General features: G+C 48.8%; 1 protein-coding gene across 1 annotated transcript in view; it reads right to left on the bottom strand.

Annotated features, from left to right (window-relative positions):
• The window catches only part of LOC146202533 (uncharacterized), a 41,463-nt gene that overhangs the window by 10,773 nt on the left and 9,353 nt on the right, over window positions 1-21,337 (bottom strand). The window contains exons 2-3 of the mRNA XM_084588201.1: window positions 13,934-14,165; window positions 8,683-9,029 (exon numbers count right to left, since the gene is read on the bottom strand). Of these exons, the coding sequence (XP_084444327.1) occupies window positions 8,683-9,029; window positions 13,934-14,165 (579 nt within the window). The remainder of the gene's footprint in view (window positions 1-8,682; window positions 9,030-13,933; window positions 14,166-21,337) is intronic.

The following is a 21,337-nucleotide window of genomic DNA, read 5'->3' as shown; positions in this document are numbered from 1 at the left end:
CTTTCTTTGTAGTCATTGAGCTGCTCTCCTTTCAGGCTAGAGACGCTGCTCTCTACGGAGGCATATTGGGTCCCACTCTTCGGTTGGGCTGCGTTGTGCGCGAAGCGGGGGCGGCCGGTTTTCCGCAAATGGGAGTTGATGAAGAAGACGACGCGCAGCGCGGGAAAGTGGCTTTGTAACACGCGCAGCGTCAGACTGCAGCGATGGCCTAATTGATTTAATGCAACGGGCAGGGAAGCTGAGCTGCGCGCTTCCCAGTGGGTTCGAACCATATGCTATTTAATTATTATGAGTTTTATTTATTAAGCGCCCATCAAGTGGTGCGCGATGTCACAACGTGACGACGGCATAGCAGCTTCAGTCTGGCCTCAGTGCTTCTTTTGAAGCGCCCATTACAGTCGCTAGCGGCACGTGCCGTCTTGTGTTCTTCGTATGCACCACGGTATAGTGCATAAATTTCCGCATTATTTGAGTGGTTACCGCAAACAAGTCTGAAGGCCAAAACCGGAAGTTGGTGCACTGTACCGTCGCGTTCACTTTACCGTCGCACGTGTTCAGAAGACGAGATCGCGCGCCGGCGAATACAAGTGGGATTCGTTGCCTCCCTGATTTGCACACGAGAGTCCGCTTAAGCCTTAAAACACGCGCCTCACCCCCCCCCCCCCCCCCAAAAAAAAAAAAAAGCATAAAGGAAACGAAGGGAAGTGAACCTAAATAAACATTCTTCCTTTTCGTGCTGCCTCTTGACAGTGGCACGATGGTCGCGTCTGGCCGGTCTGTCATACTCGCGGGACGATCATAAGTGCACCTCCAAGCAGACCTCTCCGTCTCAGACCGAGCGCACAAATGTATAGCCATCGTTTGCCCCTTTGCATTACTAGTATTATCAAAGGCCGACCGCAATACCGTCTCCCGTAAGCGATCTACAGGCACGTAACTACGAAGCGTGCTGTAAAACCCAAATACTGAGGGTTCCTGTCCCACAACCGCCGCGGGCATGCGCAGTGGACGCTGTACTAGGCTATTTCCACGACGGGAGCTCGGATGTCGTCATTACTGTGGAAGTCGAGGAGAGCGTCGTCGTTAGACGTCGGGGAGGCAGCGATCAAAATGTCACCGAACACTGAAGCCCGACGCACCGGAGCCGGCGCAATTAAGCGCGCAACGTTCGACCTTTTTTTTTTTTTTCTTTTTTTCGTCACAAACTCGTTCCTCACAAGGCGGCGTTGCTTTGACGAATAAGGACACGAACAAACCTCGGAGGGTTAAAATTTCGCAATACGAAGCCTTGTTACTCCAACTACCTGACTTGTTGCTTAGCAGCAACACCGCCATATATCGGCGTGCTACGCAACGGGACAAAGACGTCGTGCAAGGCTAAACCGGTACGAACTATTTTGCGAGCGAATCGGCTATACTTCTGCCTTGGCACGCGAACGGCGTCCAGTTGTCTCCGCGCCAAAGTGCAGGATATATATCTATTCTACGGTCCAGTGCCAGCCGCGAGAGTAAAGACGTGGCCGCTACGACTCTCTTTCTTGCACCGTGGTCGCGACACAACGTCCGCAAATGAGCGTCGGCCCTGCATCCTGTGCCATCACCCTCTTTTTCCCTCTTTCCCTCGGACGCTTAACGAGTCGGCGGCAGGAACCAGAGCCAGGAAGCGCACGAAATGTTCTCTTCCGAGAAGGCCCGTTTTTTTGCCGAAAGTGCTCGGCGAGGGAAGGCTGAGGGGCAATCCGGCCGGTGTCTGTCATCAGCTGGCCCCTTCCATCAGCAGCAGCAGCAGCGCACGAAGCAAAACAAACCAACCGGAGAGAGGCCGAGGTACGACGGACGCACGGAGAAGCCCGCGGGCCGCTCGTCTCTGTACCCCCCGCCCCCCCAACCCGATCCACGCCTCCTTTCTGTTCGAAGTGGCTTCCCACCAAGCTATGAATACAGAGACAACGCTGTGCCATGCAGGCCCGTAGCATCGCCCCGCGGTCGTAAAACGCCCGTAGATTTTCCCATGGCGGCTCATGGTGCGCGTCGTGTCTTGTTACAGTTCTAATTGGCCGCGGTTCCGCGGAAACGCCCCGGTCGCCCTACAAGGAGCGCTCGGCAGTCCCGCAGGCATGGTAATGGCCATACAAGAGGTGCGCTGCAGTCGTCGCAGACCAGCTGCGACAACCGGGCCCAGTCTCGCGGTGAGCACAGTGCTGGTGTGGCGCGAGAACGACTCATCGAAAAACGCACACGGACACCGAAGGCAGCGCAGGAACGAGGATTCTTGAGCCGTACATGACGCGGGCCGCCGCAACCTGTGGCAACTGCGTCAGGCCGTCGTTGACGTTAGCACTAAAGCTATATGCGAGACAAAGAGCTGCCTGGCAGGACAGACTGCAAACGCGCCAGCGGTGCCTTGAGTCTTGCCGTGAAAACGAAAATTAGTCCCATTGGGAACTAGCATTTTAGTCGCGGGGGCGTGTTGCCAGCTGGTTAGAGCACAGCAGCCAGACTACCGAGAATCAACCTGCCATTAAAAGCCTCATTTTGTACCGCAAGCGCTGTGAAAGAACAGCGCTTGTGTTTCTCAGGCTAGAGACAGCGCAGATTTCAAGGAAATATGGCTCAGTCTAAAAAGTCATTTTTTTTTACGCCAATACTTCAGCGACCCGAGTAGTGCGCGAAAGCAAACGGATATGTCACAAGATCCTTACCAAATGCTCCACGCCTAATGCCCCGCTGGGTTTGCTCCGTTCGACCGCCAAGGATGTAAAATCCAACGGCCAGAAAAATTAGTCAGTCGCACCCAGCCTCTTTACTTTATCTCGGCAGCAATAGTGCACTGAATCTGTTCCAAAGCGCCATAGCGGGAACAATACAATCTGAGACACTTTTCTAAACCATTCATTCTTGCGCGGAGAGTAGAATAATAGCCATCACATTAAAAAAAAAAAAGAAAGAAACAGGAAAACGGCTAACATAAGGGCAACGAGCCGGCTTCGTTGAAACACGAGACAGAGGAACAGAAACTTGTGCGCCATCCTGTACCCCCGGCAGGCATACATCCGAATGCCTATTGGAAACGGCGTCTGAACACGACACGAGCACAACAAATCAAGTCCTACATTCCGCGAGGTAGTGGTACACACTGCGCAAGCAACAAGGCAGCAGCCAGCCAGTCCGCTCGGAAAGACGGATGCTGGGCCGTGGAGAAAAGCCCTCGGCGCTGCCATTTCGGGACTAACAGAAAAAAATAAATAAATAAAGGGGGAGCTGAGACCCAACTTTCGTGTGTTCCACGCTCAGGCGTACACAGACACGCACACGGGCACGCAATCTTGGCGCGTGTGTCTGTGTAGCAGCCATCCGCTCCTCCTCCTCTCTATTATTTTCTCCCCGTATTTGCATCTCTATAAGAAGTTCGCCGCCGCCCGGTGGGGCCTTTAGAACGGTCATGATGCGCTGCTGCTGCTCGCTTTGTACCGCGTCCTTTTCACTCGCGCTCGATATGGCCGTTCGCCAGAGCGGGGGCTCCTTCTGCTCGCCGTCCGGCAAGAGGACCGCGCGTGTTCATTGCACCGGATCCCTCGTCGTGACGTATGTGGCCCGAGACTAGGTCCCAAATAGCTACCGCAATCCCACTGCATGTCCGTTTCGCATTACGGCGCCAATAGTGGCGAGGCCACTTCGTTTCCCCGAGGAGGAGGAGCGGGGCAGGAGTTGCCGGACTAACGATACCTCTGGGAGAGTTGTACACTAGATAGGACGTTGCACCTCTACAGATGCTATTGGCGCTGCCGAATGCAGCAATGTACTATGAAATGAGATTTGTTCCGCCTATTTTTGACGCCGTCGCCATAAGACGCGTAAAAAAAAAAAAAAAAAAAAAAAAGTCTTCAAATGTTTGTTGTCCTCCAAGCGATTCCAACTAATATTGTTACAAAGCCCGGGTCACGCAGATTTCAAATCACATGCGCACACGCACAAACGCATAATTCGGCACTCATATCGATGGACTGAGAAGACGTTACGATTGCTAAGAAATTCCAGCCTCTTAAGAGGTCCGTCGAGCTAGCCGTTCTAAAATGTGCAAAGCTGGTAGGATGGCCGATTACAGCGGACAATGTTAGAGCCGCCATGACAGAGTCTGGAAGAAACCGCAGGTGTTCCTTCCCAAGCTGCAGAGGTTTCTAAGGGCCCGGTAAAACGCGCCTTGGCTTACTGGCCAATTGCTGAAGAGCTGTTAGTTTTTTGGGCCCACAGAGCGGTTACAAGTGTACTATCGCGGACGGTACAGCGTTGGCGTCGTCGGAGCATCGAGAAACCGAGGTCGGGAAACTCCCGCGAGAGTATCCAATGATGGGGAAGAGCCACAGTAGTGCTATTGTTCTCGAACCACAAGTGGCGGCAGTGCAGCTGTAGCCGGATCATTTGTCCAGGAACTGTTTGGTGAAAGCGCATGCTTACGGGCTCCGTTTCGACTGCGCTGCGCTGACTTGTCAATTTTGTAGCCGCCTCCTCGCCTCGCTTCTTCCGCGCCTCGGCGGCTGGAACTCCAGGATCCACTCATCCAGGTCTGTTCCTTCTCGCCGCTTTGACACCTATCAGCGTTTTCGCCTTACGCAGCTTGTCCCTGCCCCCGAGGTGGGCTGGGCGCTTAAGCTCCCAATGTTGAGCTTTGGGTTGCTCTGTTTCCTCCATGACACTTCAGCAGCACTCATCACAGACAGGCGCTGCATTCAATGCGGTGTGCGGCCAACATTTGAACACTGCAGTACCCTTATTCTGCTGTTAATTGCGCTAGTGTTCCCCTTTCGGTCCGCTGACACGCTACACACACTGCCTGATACGAATGAAATGCTGTCACGCAATGAAGGTGCTGCGTGCAGGCCAATCAGCGTGCATTGCCGAGCAAGTCTTTGTGCGGGCGAAATGGAGGCCATATTTTTGAGTGCCGAACTAAGAACAGCTAGCATCATAAATCATAGGGCAAGGAAAAAGTGACATGTACTGCAAAACAACTAAAAGGAAAGTGTGCAAAACAGGCTACTTTCGCTTTCTCACGGCGATATGTCACCACGAATTGCTCTTCGCAAACGATTCACCGCGGCGAGGATAGTCTACGATGAAACGAAGAAAATTCAGCCAAAGAACTGAAGCAAGCACAGAAAATAAGGTATCTGAAGCAGTCAAGTACACGCACCCCTTTGGTAAAGCCTTCATTTCAGTGATCCGAGCCTGTAAGACCGCTCAAATCGACCGAACATTGATAAAGCCAAGGCAAACTAAAGCTGCGCTGCGGTAAGCCTTAACTAAAAATATAACACCGCAAAAAAAAAAGGGGGTGGGGGGGGGGGAGAAACACGAGTGCCCCTCCTATTAACGGCGCATAACTCTCTCCTCTTCATCTCTTTCTCCGAGAAACTGAAGAACGTGCATGCACGCACGAAAAGGATGACCTCTAGAATTTACGACGCAAGAAAAACAAAACCCCAGCAAGGATAACGTTTGAAGGGGAGAGCGGTGGAGGGAGAAGTGCGAGCTAATAGCCGCAATTCGTTGCAGAAATTCAGGCGCTTTCGCGCTCAGCGATATACATATTAAAGCAGCAGGACGAACGAAGGGAAGAGGCTTGGCTGTCGAGAAGTGCCCCCTCTTGGTGTTGCTTCTCAGCCGACGCCGGCAGCTCGGCCGTAATCCCGCTCGCCCGTAGCGCGCGCGCCCTTCTCTCCGAGCGCGCGCGTGAACGCATTTTCATTCGGGGGGCAATTTTAATCAACGCGACGCGCTCGCGCCATTGGCCGCGCGTCTCATCTTGCCCTGTCTCCAGTCCCTCCTGCTCCTCGGGGTGGGGGGGAGAGAGCGACAGTCGGCGACGCCACTCGGACAAGTTGGCGGGCGCCGCACACACGGAACGAAAAAAAAAAATGGCGAGGAAGGATGGGGGCGTTCGCGAGGAAATGAGATTAAAGAGAAATGAAATGATAGAAAGAGAGTACAAGAACATGCGACGACACATCAGGCGGAAAGAACAACGGCGACAAACGTGTGAGCTGGAGCATAGAAAGAGAGGAAGAGAAAAGCGGCCATAGACCGCCGGTAAAATTGGACGCGTGAGGCAAGAAAAAAAAAAAAAAAAAAGCAAACGAGTGGGGGCAAGCAAGAGGGACTGCATCTATTGATAACATGCGCAGTTCCATTCAATTATCTTCCGTGTCTGGCAGCCTGTTTTGTCCCGCTCTGTCTCCATACCGCACGGAAGAGCAGTTAGCGTCGCGCTCATGAACTCGTGAAGAGAGCTTCAGCAGGCGTCCAGCTGGTCAGGTACTGCCCAATAAGTCACTGCTAAGCAAAAACTCCCCATTATTGCAAACCGTGTCAAACGTGGTTACTGCGAAAAGTTCAAAACGGCGGCTGCGAGTGGTACCGGACGCTGAAGAATTCCACACGCATCTTTTATTCCGGCGAACACGGGCGACGGAAGTCAGAAAAAGCGAACGAAGAAACAATTCTCGGAAAAGTCGTTTCAAGCCGAAGTAAAAACAAAACAAAAAAAAAAGCAACGAAACAAAGAAAACTAAGATGAACGAACCGCAGACGCACTATACTAATACAAAGACGCTAACTGCTTGTGTTCGCTTAAGTACTATTGCGGCTCTGCGGTTGAGCCTGCATATTTCAGGCAAAAGCAGGCGCAATTTCCCTTTATGGGAGGACTGCGGCGAGGGCATCCCGCGCGCGTTATGGTTTCCCCCCGGCGCACCAAACCAGGCGGACGCTCCGCCCGTAATCGCCCCGCGGCGCTGAATTTCACCTCATTTCGCGGCGCGCACCTAGAAGAGACCGCGGCGGCCGCGCGGTCCGTTAGGATCGAGGCCGCCGCCGGGAGCCCGGGCCGTAGACATAACTCTCCGCGACAGCCCAGGCCGCCGTGCACCGCCCGAGACGAATTGTGAAGGCGCAGCAGGAGGGCCTTTTTCTCCTCGCCCACTACGCTGCGAAGGCCTTCAACTTTACCCTTCTCGCTTTCATTTCCTTGTTTCTTCCTGCCGCCGCCGCACGCTCCGTTCGCATACCTCCAGCGCCCTTCGAACGGCTCACCGCATGTGCGCGGCGCTAGCAGGCATTAAGTCGGGCCACTCTGGAAAATGAGATTGCATTTTCTCTCTCTCTCTTTCTCGCTATCCCGAGTGCGCCAGCGCGCGCGCGCCAAGCGTCCTTCCGCCGCGCCACAGCGCACGCACGCGTACGCGCAGAAAAACAAAATGAGACAAGTAGAAAAACGTGTGCGGCACCTCACACAGCCCGGCCAGCGAAGGCAGCTGCAAAGCGCAGTTCAGTGTCGCTTTAATGGCCATTTCGCATGCGCGCAGCTACACAAGTATGCGCGGATGGAAACATGCTGGCCTGAGTTTTCAAAGTATTACCACACCCAGGGGAGAAAGTGGAATTGAAGAGGTGGCTCGCGTTAATGAGGGGGATTCGAGATGGGCCTAGCGGCTGAAGCTGAACGGACAAGCCGCGACGAAGACTTTACAGAAGGCCGTGGGGCGTACAAGCGGCGTCCAGGCATAGTTTTAATAGTCTCAGCCTGCTCTCTCTCTCTCTCTCTCTTGGGCTGCAACCTTTGCAACTAAGATTTCTGCTCTAAAATAAAATGCTTTTACTACTACTACTACTTGAGTTGCCACGTTCAAGTGCACGTTAATGTCTACATACATGCCAGCTGTGACGAACTTCCGCCAACGGTGCATTGGGTCTTGGTCCTGAGGAGTATCTCAAGCATCGATAGAGTGATGTTTGGGCTATGTGTGGATGGAGCAGAACAGCACCCCTTATCCTTCCGAGAATGGCATTCGGACGCTAGGACACCGTTAAAGGAAACGACGCACCGCGGCTGGTGGGGACACTGTCCAAGAGTGGTGTGCTACTGGAAAGGAGATTCCGAAATCGCACATGAATGTTCCATCTTTATTTCCTATCGCTGGATAAAGAAGTTGCAACAAAAATGGCAGCAAAATTCAACGAATACCCACTTCCAGTATAATACTGATCGGCGGGACAATTCGCAAAGTTAAAAATAAAAGTACACGAATGAAGTGTAGCCAAATAACACAGCGTACTGCACATATTCCGCTTGAAGGTGCCACGCTGACATAGCCGAGTTCTTTCTTTTATTTTATAGCGGCTACTTTGATTTAGAACTCTAAACTAGAGCACCGCACTTGAGCCAAGAAAAAAAAAAAAAAGGAAAAGCTTGTCCTGAGGCCATAATAAAACAGACATCTACCGTTGGCGATCAACAAGTGAGACTAGTTCAAATCTGCGCTAGTTGGCCCAATTTCTCCTTCTGGGCCGCTGCACTTCGCTATGGATAAACTTTGGGAAAGCCTGAGGGACGTCTATGGACCAATCCTTGCTCTGGCAGTGACTGGAGCTACGCCGACTCGGTCTGCACCCATGTCAACAGCCAGGAAAAGCACTCCACCAAACGCGCGATATTCTAAATAGGTGTCCGTGCGTTTAACATTCCGGATTTCACGAACTTCGCTCAGAGATTAGGATAAATATTTCAGGTATAAATAAAGGAGCCTAAATAACAAATTACCTTGGCAGGTTTGTTGTGAAGCATTACTACGTTCAAACCGAAGCACTTAATAGCAATACTTCGCAGTCCCGCAGAAGAGGCCATACCTGATGTAGTCGTTGCGGCAGAGGATCATGCCGGCCTTGGCGAAGCAGGAGGCGCCGATGTCGGCCAGCGTGGCCTGGCAGCAGGAGCACTTGAGGCAGCCGTTGTGCCAGTAGCGGTCCAGCGCGTGCAGCAGGTACCGGTCGAGGATCTTGGCCCCGCACCCGGCGCAGCAGCGGCCCTGGGCGTCCTCGTAGGCGCTCTGCTGCTGCTGGTAGAGCGGGTGCTGCTGGCCCACGTCTCCCGGGGGAGCTACGCATGGGGGGCCCCCGCCGCCACACGGCTGCCCGCCGCCGCCGCCGCCGCACGCCGGACCCGGCACACCCTGGCCGCCCGCGGAGCCCGCCACCTGAGCGAACAGAAGGGCAATCAGTCATGTGGTTACTAACTCTGCCCATCACTGTGAACGCTTATTTCGTCCCTCCACCCAGCGGCGCCGTTGGTACCCCTGGCTTTGGTGGGAACTCATTGGCTTTCGCAGTAAGTCCACTGGTCATGAACGGTGCGTCGGTGTTGAGTTTCGTCCTTTCTCATCTACAACAAATATCATTTAGAAAAAAATTCGAGTATTTTTTTTTTTACTCCGAATGATAATTAAGGAGAATGACGATTAAAGAGTACGTACACCAAATTTTGATGGTATTTTTATTTTCTTGTTAAAGGAGCCCTGAAATGCAACTTACGGTAATATTCTAATGCAAGAAATCAATAGTAACTGTCCTTACGGGTATTCGAGTCCAATTTGGAAGCTTTGCGCGGAGCATTTAACTTGCAAATAATTTTTTAAAAGTGTTCCTGGCGACACCTCGCGACCGATTGGGGAAACATCCCCGCGGGCACACCTCCCATGTGACATCACATGGGCTTGCTGGGCACGCCCGCTCATTGGACGTTGCCAAGTTACGTGGGCTGGAGGGGTATGATGGGATGCCATCGCGACTTGTTCTTTTTTTTTTTTTTTTTTTTTTTTTTTCCCTTGCTCGTCGGCGTGGGCTGAGCTGAGGGGGGTGAGAGGGAGCATCATTTTTGATCGCGCATATCTTGTAGTTATACTCGGGGACACTTTTTCTTGGCAATGGGCGCGAAGGTAGGGAGGCGGGGCGTCTTTAAACGTGTCACTCCGCCATGTAGTTCGACTGCGCGGCTTTCGGTCTGCATAGCCGTTACAGATTATTTCCTTCGTTTGCTTCGACAGCCAGCGTCCCTTGAACTTGACTCGAATCTTGTCTGGTGAAAACGCTTCCAACCCTTGCGGAAGACGAACCACAACCGGAACGATTCAAACAGTAGGCTGTCGCCATCTTGTCTGTACCAGACGAGAAAATCCGGTGGAACGAAGAAAAGTGTTTTACGCATAACAGCTTCATTTCGGAAAATCGGTTCCGTGATAAAAAATATACCGTAAATAACTAGCGGTATAATCTTTTTTTTTTTTTTTTTGGCAGAAACTGCTCATGCAACTAGGGACTATATTCAGCTATGTAGGAAGATGAGTTTCGGCTTCGTAGCTTTGCCTCCATTGCCAAGAAAAAGTGTCCCCGAGTATAAAAAGGTAGCTTAAACATTTTTGCGTTTGACGTGACGGTTAATTGGATACCTAATCCTCGTGCGCTTTTTATAGTTTTCATGAACAGTTTTTCGTGGGCCCTTTAATGATGCATAGGACATTCCTGTACACGGATCAGAACGTAATTTTCGTCTACGACCACTAAATGATTTATGTAATTGAATTTTATTTTCCCAAAAGTTTCGGTTTCGCTTTCAGCAGCCTAGAGATGGCTGCGACGTCACAATCAAGTCTAGGCCAAGCGCGGCATGAAGAAACAGCGATATAATCACCGACTCCTTCACTTTTTGTAATTCCTGTAAATGAGGCAGGCTGGCTTTAGCGTCTTAGTGAATTCAAACGCCATAGGCATGATTTTAACAGTTTCTTTGTCTTCCCTCCCGCGGCCTAGACTTCACTTTGATGCCACAACCATCTCTCGGATGTTGAAACCGTAACCGAAACAGATGATAAAAGAAATTTGATTATAAATTATTCAGCGTCCGTAGGGTGATTCGTGTAGAATATGTCGCATGCACCATAACAAAGAATAAAGCTCAATTCCAAAAATTTGGTGCCTGTAGTCATTTAATAAATAAGAATGTCCGTTTGTTGACAAAAACCGTTTCCATCTTAAAAACCAGATGGCATCACCAGGCTGAAGTTATGCTGTGCCTCTGTTGGCATACGCTGATGTACGGATGTGACTAGCGTGATGTCCCGGTGTCCGATGAATCCGTACCGAGACTTGTGAGGTCTCTCGCGGGTAGCGGCAGCGCTGTTTGATGCAGTGTTGCACTGCGGTCTTGTAAGAACGGGCTTGCAGAGAATTTTGATAGCCTCCTGACTGCCGGTGTAGATGTGGATGAAACGACCTTTTCCTTTGGTGCAGTGTTGAAGGGCCTCGTCGATGGCCGTTAACTCGAGTTCAGTTGCGGACCAGTACCTGCGACCACTGTGGCTAGTAGCGTGCAGCTGTGAACCCTCCCGGTAATAAGCGGTGGTTGCAAACGTGGTGCGGGTGACATCGTCATGATATAGGGCGGCGTCGGTATAAATGCGGAGACCGATGTGCTGGTCTTGTGTATCAGTTATGGTTGGAAGGGGTTTTGGATCCGTTACCAATGTTTATGTTTGTCATCCATTTATGCTTTTAAGCTTTTATGTTTGTCATCCATTTCATTTTAGTGCAATGCCCGAACAGCCTGAAATGCAGAATTCCTGAGCTCTGGTGCAGTTAAATCGTGTTAATTCGGCCTTCAGTAACAAAAAAAAAAAAAAACAATTTTACAATTAACCGAAACTTTTAATTACTGTATGGCCCTAAAAACTGCTGAAAACTGTTTTCATCATTGTACGTGAAACCCAAGACAGAACGATTATTTTTCTCTGTTTCACAAAGTGCTTAGCTTTCACCAAACTGCTGGAAACGTCGAAAAATTGCCCTATATTCGTAGTGCAGGTAAAAGTACCGCCAACTTACAAAAGGCTTCGCCGCGTTTTGAGGATGCTTCACTGCACGGACGGTGAACGTCGCGTGACCAGTTCGAGCGTATTGGAAGGAGCACATGGGTGCAAGCGATGGAAACATGCGTAGGAGTCCGAACGCGTGACGCTATCCCGAAATAAAAAGGCCCAGTGATACAACAGCCATGCAAAGTTCTCAGGGGCAAAACTGGCCAAAGCGTGCCTGATCGTAGCCGCGGGATGGCGAGAATTTTGAAGAAACCGAAACTATGCGACTGAGCTGTATTCCGGAAATAGAAAGGGGGGGGGGCTTCCGATCGCCATAGCATGCATAAAGAACGCGGGAAACGTGGTTTAATGTAATTCAGAGATTCGGGAGGTCTATTTCACAGATCGCTGGCTGCGCCGATCGTAGTTCGACGCGGCCCTCCGTAGAGAGAATGAAGTGATCTTGTGATCTTACCCACTTCGTCCGGATTAATCGGTGCGAGCCCGCCCATGCCCTAATTAACGAGCGCCCGAAGCCGTAGATTTACATGGGCGTCGGTCAGGGCTGCACTCTCACTTCAAATTATCCGAATTAACTGGATCGAATTAACTAAATTATACCAAATCAGCGGTCGCCGCGAAGCGACCGCAGCAGCGCACGAGTGCAGCAGCTTTGTCCGTTCCTCGACCTTCTCAAGCAGTGTCACGCATGCAGGTGCCACGTCTCCCATGGTACAGTGACTGCACTGGCCGCCGTTCGCCTTCTTCGCCGACGCGTTCGTCGCCACTCGTTGACTGCGTCGTGGCCCTACGATATGACGTGCCGCGTGACGCTGCACCACGTTGTTTTCTGACAGCTAGCGCCATAGCAGCTGCGCCGGCTCTCATTCTTGCAATGCCTAACAGCGTTACCGCACATGCTAACTGTCAATTCCAATTAAGTGATGCCACAGTTGTGAAACGCTGCGACTAGAAAACTTCGGATCGTATTCGATTCGCTTCCAAAAATTTGTACTTGCACTGTTCGATTCGGTCAGCGGATAGAAGAGCAGCATATCCGGATCGCTAATCGAAACTTTCGCATATTAGTGCGAAAGAATGCATACGGACGCCAAAGGCGAGTAGAGACCTTGGGTTTTGTGCGCCTTAATCTCTATTAGCACACCAGCTAGTAAGGTGACAGTCCACGTGTCCTGGGGCAGGTAATTAGAACAGAGCTTTCGCATGGTTTAATCGATCTGACAAAATTAAACACCGGATAATATTTCGCACTCCTCAACAGAATGATTGTAGCAGTACCGCCAGAATTCAACAAGGACATTACCGAGATCACGGTGAAGAGACAGCTAGGTATGACGATTCAGCGAAGTGCGCTACTTAAAAAAAAAAAAAAAAAAAAAAAAAAAAAAATCTTTATTCTCGTTGTTTTCATCAATGAAGTTGCCTATCCGTATTAGTATATATTGTAGCTGGACCATCCAGCTCATATTCACATGCGAGGCCAGAGCACCACCTTATGGAATCACTTTTAGTCTTCATTCCACGGGTTTTATGGTGCTTGAGATCAGTTCTCGCTGCTGCAATCTGCATAGCGTGTCCAAAACTACTACGATGAAAAGGGCGCCACCTCTCTTCTGGAGCGAGCTCCGCGTCGATAAGGACACCGTTCGAGTGGCTCGAACAGCAGATACGCGCAAGTTGGAGTGGGTCGGAAGATCGCAAGTAAGACGCACGTTCACTGTCGTAAACAAACAGCGTAGCATCTAGCTGTCAAGCGCATGGCGTCGGAGGAATGTAATGGGACATTGGACATCAGGTTTGCCAACTTTACACCTTTTCGCTCTACATACTAGGATGAGTAGCGTATGCGCACTTACCAGAAATGTCCACCATGAAGGTGCGTCATTGCGTTCATAAATTTTCACCTTTCCAGCATTAAAAAAAAAAAAGTAAAACGAAACATGAGGACAAACATTTGGTATCGATACTTTTTTAAGTGCACAACACCAATGAGAGCGCCGTTTCCATGCCCTTAATTTTTTATTTTAAGGGTGCGGTAAGCACCTCAGTAGGTTTGTAAACATTCCATGAACGCTTCAACCTGGCTCCTTACCAAGTACATGGAATCAACTAGCCCAAAACAATGCGTCTTGCGTGAAGGCTTCCCCAAGAACGTTCCACGCTCGAAGCGTGCCACATGTACCGGAAAGAGAGCACAGTCCAAAGCGATTCAAGGTGGCGACTGTACGCACCCCTTGCGGCGGCGGCGGCGGCGGAGGGGGTCCCGCCGGGCCTCCGGCGGCGGCGGCCGCCTTGAGCGCCTCGACCACGGCGCCGCCGCCCGCGGCGTCCCAGCGGCCGGCCGCCCCGGGGCCGCTAGGCTGGCCGCCCCACATGACGCTGCTGCTGCCGCTGCCGCTGCTGCTGCTGCTGCTGCCGCTGCTGCAGCCGGCCTGCTCCGGCCATGCCACCACCGGGTCCCGCCTGCGAACCAACGTCAATGTCAGCACCTGCAGCTCCAAGCAGAGCCAAATGAAGTCGCAGGTGTTTCCGATGCGCGCGTGCTGCAAATATTTGTCTAGCAGCTGCTAATGAGAGGTCATGTGACAAGAAAAAAAAAAAAAACGGACTGGCGGCAGGTATTTTAACAGCAGCTATCAAATAAATTAACGCATTAAAAAAGAAAGCACTAAAGGAAAAGGACATAAAATAACACTGCGATAAGCGTCGACTGCACATAGGGAGGAAAGCCGGCTCATCATACTCTTTGCTGACTGATTGCGTGTCCCTTAGTAGTCAGCGTAGTGTACGAGTGCTTTTCTCGTTTTTTTTTTTTTTAATTTTTACACCTCTCAAACACCAACGAGTCAGTTAACACAGGCACCAGGGTGACACGATACTTAACAAGTTGAACAGGGCAAATCCTGTGAAATGTGAGTCTCTGCCCATTCTGTAACAGCGGACGCTGTCCTTAAAGAGCTGCTTTTAGTAGAGGCGCACGCCTCGCAAAAAGTGCTACACAGATAATGACAGGCGTCGCCACGGGGAGCACTTGTTTCACTAGAACGAAAACCGCCCACAGGTGACAACACTCGACTCGCGGGGATACGGTGACTGGAATCATATTCTTAGCAAGCCGTTCACAAATAGCCCAACTTGAAATTTTAACAAATGTACGCGGTGACGCGTTTTCCGGAAGCCACCATAATCGAACGCTTGCACTGGCCATTTATCTTCCAAAGTACTGAGACCCGTCAGAAAAAAAGAAAAAAAAAATACCGCTTTAAAACTGCAGTGATTGAAAAATTGCGCAATTTCAGTTGATGAGGACATGATTATATACGGTAGCGCTGTGAAGGGACATTCGCATATCGCGTTGGAAACGGCAAGCTGCCCAGTTTTCTCGACGGCAAATCTTTGGTATAAACGAGGCTTTGCTTGCAAAGCTGCCATCGCCGACACATGTCGCAGAGCTTGAGTGATATGATTTTCGATCAAATATTTATTCAAATATACTTCATTTTATGTGAATGCTGAAAATATTAATCTCTTTGTCTCTCTCTCTCTCTCTCTCTCTCTCTCTCTCTCATTTTTAATGAGACGAGGCCGAGCATCAGTCAAATCTGTTTCGGATTTCTTTCGCTAGAATGTTTGATCCCTTTGCGCTAAGCGCGATCAGAAAGCAATGAAAAAGTTATTTAATGACGCCAAGCAAGCAAACAAAAAACGTCGCTTGAATATAAGCCACCCGAATATTAAGTGGCGCTATGGTCGAGTTTTTGATGAGTGTGCATGAGCGCTAATTCATTCACGCATGTCAAACGAGCGGATATGCTAAACATAAAACCTTTAAACAATTCGGTGGTGTGACGCCCAGCGTTATTTGTAGCGTCAGGTATCGAACGGATGCATATGCTCCCTTTTTTTTTTTTTATCAGAATCTCCAAAAACACAAACTACAAAAACAAAAGTCGCTAAATAACGGAACGGTATTAAAAAAAATACCAGTGAACATACCACAGTTGCAACTTCATTACTTCTATATGCGGACGGGACTTCTGGAATGACCTACAAATTTTAATACCTGGAATTAGGTTGCGCCAATACTGAGGTCCTGAAAGATATGCATGGGGAAGCACATTGAATCACTATTGGTAATTAGTTTCTGCAAATCTGTGACTCGAACTCTTCTTGTTTTATTGTTATAGTGAAGAGCGGAGTGATTTTCGTTACAAAATGGTTTATGCACGGCAACGGAATACCTTATGACGCCTATGGTATTTTATGGTGGTCTACAACGTACCATAAGAATAGCTATAAGCAGCTACTGCAAATTCTATACCGTTCTGAACCGTGAAAAATTTCCTTAGCTAGTTATAAAAAAAAAATTGTCAGCTACAGACCTGCAGTCGTACAGTTGTAGCCCCCCACAGGTAAGTAAATGCCTCTAAAGCAACATACTTTAGGCCTTCCAAACGGTTCTAGCTTACTATAGCAGAGTACACGCATCTAAAACTATGCACTATAGCTGCCATAAAGTTTTCTATACTGGTCTACAAAGAAGAGAACGCGTCCAAACCTACAGACCAAATCATAAAAATGTATTCAGCTGGCTACAAGAGGCTGCAACTGTAAGCCAGCAGGTATACACTTGGCTGTAGGGCCTATAGGCTCCCAAAGCATCGCTGGGCGGCGCTGCGGATGGTGGATGGATGACGAATGGACAAATGAGGCGGTACAGGGAGATATGGGCTGGGCATCTTTTGAAGTATGGGAAGCTCAGAGCAAAATATTATATGAGGAACGCCTGAGGAAATTGGACAGTAACAGACGGGCAGCTAAAGTATTTAAATACCTATACCTAAAAAGCGTTGACTCACAATGGAGGAAAAGAACTAGGAAACTAACTAGTAAATATGCTAGTCACAAGGACGGAGAAATAAAGAGCATTAAGCAACAGGTGAAAAACACAGAAGGTAAAAATTAGATAAATCCGATGGAAAAGAAACAGAGTGTGGAATTATACCGTAAGTGGAAAATGCAGATCAGGAAGGAAGATTTCTTTGATAACTCAAGAGGCAGTGCCCTACTTTTTCAAGCTAGATCAGGGCGCCTTAGAACACGCAGCTACAAAAAGAAATTTAACAATGGAGATGACGCATGTTCTATATGTGGAAACTCCAGTGAAACAATTGACCATATTATATTCGAATGTAATGGTATCTATCCGGAAGTTGATGCAGGCGCAATCACTGTTCCTGAAGCTCTGGGTTTTAGAGATAACAGTGGCCGGGTGAATAAACCGGCGGTGGAAACTAGCAAAAAACGACTGGAAGATTGGTGGCTTAAAAGCAGAGAAGTGACATAATGTTAGTAACGTAGGAACAAAAATTTAATAAATAGAATGAGTTAACCATTCTAAATCAATAATTAAGATATATGGAGAAAAATCAGCATGATAGCTACTGCTACCACCCCGTTTCAAAGGGGACGCTCCTATTTTCCATCCATCCATCCACCCATCCGGATGGATGGATGGATGGATGGATTTATTTCTTCGTCCTTGTGACCAGCATACTTACAGGTTAGTTTCCTAGTTCTTTTCCTCCATTTTGAGTCAACGCTTTTTAGGTATAGGTATTTAAATGCTTTAGCTGCCCATCTGTTACTGTCCAGTTTCCTCAGGCGTTCCTCATATAATATTTTACTCTGAGCTTCCCGTATTTCGAAAGATGCCCAGCCCATATCTCCCTGCAACGCCTCATTTGTGGCTTTGCCGTGGGCACCCAGTGCTAATCGTCCGACGGCGCTCTGATTTATTCCTAATGTCGACGTTATCTCTGCGTTTAGGCACAAAACCGCATTTCCGAGAGTAAGCCCGGGCACCATAATTATTTTCCAAATACCCCTCAACACCTGATACCTGTTGTATCCCCACAATGACCTATGCTTCATTATCTCAGCATTTCTTCGCCCATTTGCCCTAAGTGATTGCTCATGCTTTTCAATGTATGCCAATCCTTCGTTTATCCATACCCCGAGATATTTATATTCTGCCACTCTGGGTATTTCATGGCCCTGTATTTTAAGACCCTGATCAGTTGAGCCGTTGAAAATCATTAGACCAACTTAACTGCGCTAGAACTGATGCCTATAACGTCCCCTTCGTCTCCGCAATACTGAACTAGAGTTTGCAATTCTTCCTGACTCTCTTCTAGCAGCACAATATCGTCTGCATATATAAAACCGGGGAGGCGCTGCTCTACCGCCTTTCCACCTAATCTATATGACAAGTTAAAACCTAGGTTACTTTCTTGTATCCTCCGTTCCAGGTTTATCATATAAAGCATGAACAGTAGCGGTGATAGAGGACAACCTTGACTTAATCCTTTGCATACCTTGACAGCTTCCGTACTTCTTATCCCTTTCCATGTAATTTCTACTTTGTTATCCCGGTATATTTCCTCTAGGAACTATGTAGGGGCTGCGGCTCCTGATGGGCAGAAACCATTTGTGGCAGAAAAACACACACTGGGGCGCCGCCAGCTCGGCTCGCTGCCTTCGCGGCGTGCGCCGCGCGCTTTCTCTCGCACGAGCACGCGCCCTGACGCGTCCCCGCACGCGCATCATGTCGCCTGCATTGCGTCTTGATAATTGGACAACCTGCCGCGCATTTTCATGGAGGAAACGTAATTATAGGCGAGAAAATTTTTATTCACGTCTGCACTGTAGAGCAGACGGCAGCCGGCGATGAGTGAATATTGATTGTGAATGCGTCCCACGTTAGCGAAAACGTAGGAAGTGCATATCGAGGTAAGCCTGCTATGTAATTATATTGTCGTACATAATATGTTTAAAACTGTGAAAGTATTATCAGTACTCTGAAATAAAGCTGCTCGCTTGTTGATCCTCGTTTTGGCCTGTAGCATGAGATCTATATACGGTTTTGTTTTTATTATTACGACGTTACTGAAGCAAATATTGCAGTAGAAGAATAAGTTATAGTTCGAATGAGGTGTTTCTTTAAAGGCACGAACGCTAGCAGTCTCAAAAGCGCATGCGTGCTCCGCGCGCTGCACGCGACATAAGCGGCTCGCTGACTCGGAAGGCAGGTGAAATCCAAGCTTGTACTAAAAATCTTTTCATTCCGGTTCTTATTCAATGGTTGTGCTTCATTTATATTTGGTTTGCCTTCACGAAACCTGTGACGCGAATAGGGTGCTCCGTGTGAGTAGCGTCAATCGAGCCATAACTAGGATCGTGCTTGTATTACACTTCTGACATATTTTCGTTATGAATAATAATAATGTTGGTTCAATTGTTGGTCAATTTGCGGAAATCTGTAAAAGCGTCTCAGCATGGCAAGTTTTCACCCCCCCCCCCCCCCCCCCCCCTTCCAGAAAAAAAAAAAGCCTCGCTCCTAGATATTTTCTTGGTCGTAGGGCACATTCACACATTATTGTCGATCGCGGCCGTCGCACCCTGGATATTTGCTGATTTGGTTGCTTTCAGAGCACTCGCAAAGCAAGGAGAGAGCACAGAAAATCGGCAAAGCAAGGCACGCAGGGAGCGAAGAGCAGGATAATCCTCCACCCCTTTCACTTTGTATGCATGGTGTTAAACCACCCTACTCGTTTGATGCCTCTTCAAGCCATCTTTGTCAACTGTCGACATTTCTGGGTTTATGGAGAAGGGGTAAGTTGGCTCTTTTCGTTTCCACAAAAAAACGCGAGACTTCTCAGAACACTGTCATGCGGTTGGAAAGAGGTCTTGCAGAGACGCTTCCAAAGGAATCTGCAAAGTTTCACACGTGAGCCTCGTCTTTTGGCGCTTCGCCTACTATTGTGGCTACCCATGACACAATGCTACTTAGTACCACCGTTTCGCATCAGCGGAAGCGTTTTTGTATCGCCAAATAACCGCCAGGCGCAACTCGACCGCCGCACGTGCACAGGAAGCTAGCGGAGCGTCTGCTCCGGCGACGTCCCATCGTTTCACATTTCGCCACCATGCCAAGAATGCGGCGCTGCCAACGCGCGGCGAAACTTGAGCTTGGGTTCCCTATAGTGTGATGAATGCCTCAGAAGCTATGGATTTAAAAACAGATGCAGACTGACATGCCCACGTGGCGTCTGGCGGTCATAATTGCTGAAACTGTGGTTTGAAGCATACATAATAGGAGCTACACGTGTCGTCGGCTGGATTCCCTGTCGGAGGTTATTAATATGACGATGAAGTCGAATCTTTTCGCGGCAAAGCGCGAAAATTCAAGGTCAAATTTTTGGAGCCAGGCGAGGTTCGTGATTGGAGAAGCAGCTACGCTTATGCTCTAAAATATTTCCTTCCACGTCACGTTCAGCAGCTCCTACTGTTGACATGCAAATGAGTGCTCTGTTGGTGACAGGCGCTTCGCAGAATAGCTGTAATCACCACAGAACGTTTCGCACTAAATTTAACCACTCAATTATTGTCAAGATTGTTGAGGTAATTTAATCAACCTTTATTGTATGCGCCACGTCATGCAGAACTTGCAGGGCTAGTCGAGAACAAATCACGGTGATGGTGTTTTACCTCAGGACCACAAAGAAAGGCTGCAAATAAAGATGGACGGACAACACCAGGAAGCGCAGGAACTGCTTATCAGCATGAATCAACATTTTGGCAAATAATTCGCAGGAGGTGGAAGTAAGCAAGCTGACGAAAACAATAACAAAGTCTGAAAGAACGATGTGCCAATAAACATGAAATTACAAATCCCTTATAAAAACGGCGCCCGAGCTCAACTGTTTGTTTATTTATCCTTCGCTAAAATTGACACATATCTGGCGCACATTTCGATGCCAACTTCCCAGATGGTTGTCTGATTTGGTAAGTACAGCAGCTCTATTCGGCGCAAGTTTTGCCAAAAACCATGAATAAATCCTCGCTGCCCGGAGATTTAATGCCATGAGCATCGTGTCATATGGATGAGCCCAGTGGCAATTCTAGTCATGGATAATTCATGCAACGCAACTCCTATACAACAGCTTAAGATGTAGGCATTCAGCAAAATGAGGCGCTGCAGATTTGAGCAATGCTGACCTTTTTTTAGTTTATGAATAGAATTCGAAAGAGAATTTTTGCCATCTTCCAAGATATATCACCACCAACGAACGACCATGACATGAATGGATAGGTGGGTGTATGGAACTGTCATCAAAACGTTTTGCATTACGAACCTATGACATTAAGAACTTTGCAATTTCTTGTGTTTATGCGTAACGGGGGTTAGGCGACACACCTCGCAGAAGGTTATGAGAACTGCATCGTCTGGGCCATGGCAACAGGCCTGATGAATTTTTTTTTTCGCGAGAAATTCACGTCAGCATTTAGGGTTTTCTAGCTTACGCGCTTGAAACTATAAGAGCGTGAAACTATATGAAAGCGTCCCCTATTGGTTTCATCCATGATATATAGCTGGGTTCTGAAGTATCCACCGATTTTCAACTGAAGATGTACTGAAAGCTGTACAAACCAGGGTTGAATATCATTAGAATGCCGTCTAGCTAGAAGATGACTATCGAAAAGTTCTCGGTCATTAGCCAATTACTGCTACCAGTCTCCTTTTTATGCTTATTTGCTGAGGTTTTTAACGGTCAGTTTCATAAAAGAAGTTC

Source organism: Amblyomma maculatum, chromosome 1 (assembly GCF_055883805.1).
Source record: "Amblyomma maculatum isolate TAMU_Amacu chromosome 1, ASM5588380v1, whole genome shotgun sequence".
NCBI classification, from domain to species: domain Eukaryota; kingdom Metazoa; phylum Arthropoda; class Arachnida; order Ixodida; family Ixodidae; genus Amblyomma; species Amblyomma maculatum.
Note: the sequence above shows the minus strand (reverse complement) of the source record. Positions and strands in the feature narration are given on the sequence as shown.